The sequence below is a fragment of the Erythranthe guttata genome, chromosome 11, assembly GCF_056151865.1.
Source record: "Erythranthe guttata isolate IM_541 chromosome 11, IM_541, whole genome shotgun sequence".
In the NCBI taxonomy this organism is placed as follows: Eukaryota; Viridiplantae; Streptophyta; class Magnoliopsida; order Lamiales; family Phrymaceae; genus Erythranthe; species Erythranthe guttata.
The window spans coordinates 5,886,179-5,891,471 of NC_142543.1; the positions used below are offsets into that span (position 1 = coordinate 5,886,179).

General features: G+C 38.9%; 2 protein-coding genes across 2 annotated transcripts; one reads left to right on the forward strand and one right to left on the reverse strand.

The window, feature by feature from the left end:
* Positions 1–737: 737 nt before the first annotated feature.
* Positions 738–1,937, reverse strand: LOC105958056 (uncharacterized). Its single transcript, XM_012982059.2, has one exon. It carries the CDS (start codon positions 1,759–1,761, stop codon positions 862–864), a length of 900 nt encoding a protein of 299 aa, XP_012837513.2. The 5' UTR covers positions 1,762–1,937; the 3' UTR covers positions 738–861.
* A 1,264-nt stretch (positions 1,938–3,201) lies between these two features.
* Positions 3,202–3,789, forward strand: LOC148766867 (uncharacterized). Its single transcript, XM_088825846.1, has 2 exons — positions 3,202–3,547; positions 3,617–3,789. Exons 1-2 carry the CDS (start codon positions 3,202–3,204, stop codon positions 3,787–3,789), a joined length of 519 nt encoding a protein of 172 aa, XP_088681972.1.
* Positions 3,790–5,293: the final 1,504 nt, after the last annotated feature.

The following is a 5,293-nucleotide window of genomic DNA, read 5'->3' on the forward strand; positions in this document are numbered from 1 at the left end:
CACTCTCCTCATATATAAATCTCCGTCTTATGGAACAAATTCTACCTAGTTAGATATCTCTTCCCATCTCTACACAAAGAGAGTGAGTTCATTCAATAGTATATAATAAAACAGTCGCCTCTGCATCCTATCGTTTCTGCATCCTAACTTGTCTACTTTACTATACTAACAAGGTATCAAGAGCTTCAAGTTCGATTTTTCATCTGTGAAATCTTATTCTTAGATTTTCTTTTCCTCTCTCTACTAATCCTATTTTTTTATTTCTTTTTCCTATTTGAATTTGAAAATCTAATTTTCGTGGGGAAAAAAAGAAAAGAAAAAAAAATCCCCAAATTGAAACCCTAGATTGATACCTTCCTGCCACCACCCCACTACTGCCTCCCTATCTAACCCAGAAATTTGTTCTCTATTTCGCCCTTTCAAACGGTCTAACCTTTTGACTAATGTTTCCTATCGTCATTTTTCGAAATTCTTGATGTCGTAAAACTTGCAAGTTATTCCAGTTGTTTGTAACTAGTGTTAGTAGACTGATAATCATACCAAACAAATATCCTATTGCCGACGAAAAGACAATTGTAAATTGAGATCACCACACATTCTTCACAACCACGAGTCACAAACATACACAAGTTCAATACATTCCTAAAGATTTATAACTCTTTAAGTCACAACATTGTATTTGTCACAACTAACTAACCACGGACACATCAAAATCGAAATAAACGAAAAAACCCGAGTTACTACCACAACAAAAATCATATCATTATTATTATTACTCAAGTTGCTAACACATAAACGAAAAACAACAAACAACTAAAAAAAGAAAAACAATCCATACAAGAAACGAAAAGAAAAACAAACTCACGAAAAGCCTTTACGCAGCTTGAGAATGGCGGAGTACATTTTCCTACGAGAACCAACGGCATTGACTCCCATGTCTTTAAGATCCTCCAATGTGAGCATAGGCAAAACCTCATCGTCGACTTCGTGTATCTCGAAAACGGGGGCGTATCTCCCCAACCCTAACCCTAGTAACCATTCCCTCACCCCTACGTTGTTCCCTTCACTCTGCTTCTCCGGCGAATTAACCTCGTTGTTAATATGAACTCCGTTGCCCCTTCTCTGTTGATCCCAAAACTGTAAACCCATGTTCTCTCCCGAATTAATCGGGCTTTGTTGCTCTTTCAACATAGGGCTATCCGAACCCTCGGCCTCGAAATCCCTAAATTCGTCGTTATTGTTGTCGTCTTCTTCTTGTAAGAGGTTCGTGCTCTCGATTAACCCTGCTCCTCCTCCGCCGCCGCCGCCGCCTACATTGTTGTTGATGGCGGAGGAGTCGAATTTGGTCCAATTTGTGCGGACCCTTTTTGTGGGCTTCTTGATTTTCGGCTTCCGTTGGGTGAAATCGACGTAATTTTGGGAGAGCTCGACGGAATCCTGGACATTGGAATCGGCTGCGGCGGCTCCGCCGTTGACGAGATTAGTTAGGGGGCGGGTTTTGGAGGTTTTGGCGGCGAAGGATGGGTCCTTGTGGAAGCGCCAGGTTCTGCTGGGGCGGCGTTGGTGGGCATCGTAAGGTGGGTCGCCGCCGATCTCGCCGAGGCGGACGCTGGGGCGGCGCTGCCGTTTTGGGGGGTTTGCGGTGGCGGTGGTTGGGTTGTCGAGTGGAGGTGGGTCTGGCGAAGGGGCGGTGGTGGTGGTGGTGGTGTTGGGTGGTGGGACTGCGGAGATTAAGGCGTCGTGCTGATTTTCCGATGCCATGTGTTAGTGTAGTGTGTCTGTTGTGTGTGTGTGTTTGTGCGTGAGAGCGAAAGAGGAGAGAGAAAGAGAGAAAGAGAGAGAACAGTGTCGAGTAAGCTTAATTGAAAGAGCGTGAGATAAGGAGAAGTTGAGAAAGTATCCGGTGGGAGCGGGTGTAGGGATAGTTTGTGGAGGCGCGACTGGTTTCTTGTTCGGGCTTTTTGGGCCTAATATATTTACTAACATTACTATCCAAATCCCTTTTTCTTTTTCTTTTTTTCTTTTTAGAAGACATTGGCAATGTTTGGATTAGATTTGATAGTTATTTTCATTTTACTATGGGAAATTCGAGAATAATTTGAGAATGAAAGTAATGTTTGTTTATAAGGGTTTTTATTTATAAATATATATGAGCTAGTTCCAAATACGATTCAGTCTCATTTAGTTTACTTTCTACTTTGCACACCCCCTTTTAAGTTTCACTTACACATAGCTCCCGACCCCCTATGAAATGTGACTGCCCCTAACTTTAGATATGAATGCAACCATACCTCATTTCCACTTAGAGGCGCAAGTTGGAACATAAATTCTAATTTTCGCCGGTTCCGATTCGAAAAGTTCCGATATGAGAACAACTTTTTTCATTCTGAATTCCGAAATTCCGATTTTCGAATTTTTTGGATTGGAATTGGAATCATATAAAAAAATTGGAATTTCAGGTTTTCGATCCGATTTAATTTCCAAAATTAATTCCAAAAAATTCCGATTTTTTTATTTCGAAAAATACACTTATAAATAATATATATTATATAATACTTAATTTAAATTTTTATTTTGTTTTATGAAACAATGATTTGATTTAAGTTTTGTTTTAGAATTTTAACATATTAAAATGTAACTGTAAGTTTTATTGGATATTATGATGTGGTTTATTACTTTTTTTTTAACTGAAATTTAGTAGTTATTAATTTTACTTTTATCGAGGTGGATATTCTTATTTTTAGAAAAGTATTACAATGTTAGAAAATTTCGGCTAAGTTTTGAAATATTGAAATTTTAAAATTTTGAAACTTATGTGATTTCCGATTTTTTTCCGAAACTTCCGGGCCTTTTGGAATTGGAATCAATTTTTAGATTCCGAAAATTTTGGAATTGGAATTGATTTTGTACTTCCGATTTTTTTTGGAAATATTCCAAAAATGATAATTCCGATCTGATCCATCCGACTTTCACCCTTATTTCCACTTATATATTGGCAGCTACTGACTACTTCTCCAAACGGGCGGGGCGGTTCTTTTGAAGGAAGTGAAGAAGGAAACAGTGGTCCAGTTCATTCGTTTCCATCTTATCTTTAGATATGGAATACCTCGATACGTCATTACCGATAATGGAAGACCATTTTACAACAAGTTGATGGATAAGTTATGTGTGCAATTTGGGTTTAAGCTACACAGCTCCTCAATGTATAATGCAGATGCGAATGGTCTAGCAGAGGCGTTCAACAAAACTTTGTGCAATCTTTTGAAGAAAGTAGTTTCAAAGTCAAAGAAAGATTGGCACGAGAGGGTCGGGGAAGCTCTATGGGCGTATAGAATGATATATCGGACTGCCATTCAAGCCACTCCGTATTCATTGGTTTATGAGGTAGAAGTTATCCTTCCACTTAAAAGTCAAATACCTTCGGTTCGTATTGCGGTACAAGAGGGACTAACCGCCGAAGATAATGCTCGTCTTAGACTTGAAGAATTGGAGGCGCTAGATGAGAAGAGAATAGAAGCTCAGCAGGAAATTGAATGCTATCAAGCCCGTATATCTAAAGCATTCAATAAAAAGGTCCGCCCTCGATCATTTTAAAATGGTGATCTGGTTCTGGCAGTAAAAAGGACAATTACCCTCACCCAACAAATGGGGAACAAATTCACGTCAAAATGGGACGGCCCCTATGTAGTGAAGGAAGCTTACACGATTGGCGCCTATATGTTGGTGGACAATGACGGATTACGAATTGGCCCCATAAATGGCAAATTCTTGAAGCACTACTACCCTTGAAGAAACATCTACCTTCGAGGAAAAGAACATGGTAAATTGATGTTGTATGTTTGCTTGAACTACGTTATGACTTGATCCATTTGAGGAGGGTACATAGGCAGCTTAGACCCATATTCTAAGTTCATTCAAACCAAAAAAAATGTGTTCTAAGTTGTTCGCTTGAATTACGTTATGACTTAATTCCTTTAAGGAGGGTACGTAGGCAACTTAGACCCATATTCTAAGTTCAATCAAACCAAAAGAAAAATGTGTTCTAAGTTGTTCACTTGAATTACGTTATGACTTGACCCCTTTGAGGAGGGTATGTAGGCAACTTAGACCTGTATTCTATGTTCAGTCAAACCAAAAAAAAAAATTTGTTCGTTGTAACTAAGTTTATTTTAAGGAAGTTTGGTTAATTTTCTTTTAAGTTAATCAATTTGTAAAAATCAGGCGAATTCGCAAATGTGCACGATGTAATCATTCAAAGTTGTCACTTGCTACAAAAATATGAAAGAGGGGTGCCAAGACGATAATAAGGCATTATGAGAAGTACGAGACAATTCGATTGCCTAAAAAAGATGGGTTCTTTTACATCGAAAGATAGTAAAATGACATGAAAAAAAATGCTAAAAGAAAAACAGAATTAGAGTTTCTAACTCCTGTCGATATTCTTCAAGTAGCACTTCCATCTTCTCCAAAGCTTCCACCTCATGGTTAGATAAGAATGGTGAGTTCCCAAGATGAAAAATATTCTCTCTTTTCGTTGTCACAACCCGCTGGATCCTGGCCAAATATTCTTCAACCTTACCAAGAGCTAAACTTGCTGATTCTTTCTTGTTCCTCAGCTCTTCTAGTTGCTTAGTGATTCAAGAATTTAGGCATTCACGTTGTTAACCGTCTCGACAGGCTCATTTTCTTGCAGTTCAGCATCGAAAAGATATCGTTGTACAAGCAAAAGAGACTTCTCGTGCATCTCTTGTGTCTCTCTCTGCATGAAATCTCACTTGACCTTTGTGTATTGAAACATATTCGAAATATGAATTCAAGCGTTTCTCCAAACGTGATATGTCTTTCATGTAAGCTTGCATGCCTTTGAGCAATCTCTCGATCGATGGCTTTATCTCTGGAAGTTGGTGAAATGAGGTGCTTATGATCTTTTGGGAAATCCTTTGCCAATAGAAATTTAAAAGTACTATTTCGGCTTCACTTTTGATGATATGAGGGAAAAACTCGGAGACCTCAACATATGCCTTCTCGACTGCAAGAACAGGAGATGATACAATCCAGCGATGCATCGAAGTTAAGGAGGAGCTAAACAAAGTGCAAACTCACATTGTGCATGTTGATAAGATGGCAGTGATCGTGATCGTGAAATCAACTTTAGTCTTGGCTCAGCCAAACGATGATCAAGATCGCACTTGGAGGGATGACATTGAGTTTGGGAGCTGTGTTAGTTTGCTGCCAAAGAGAGAGATCGATAATGAGGTCGATTTTATTTATACTCTTTGTAATATTTGTCCGG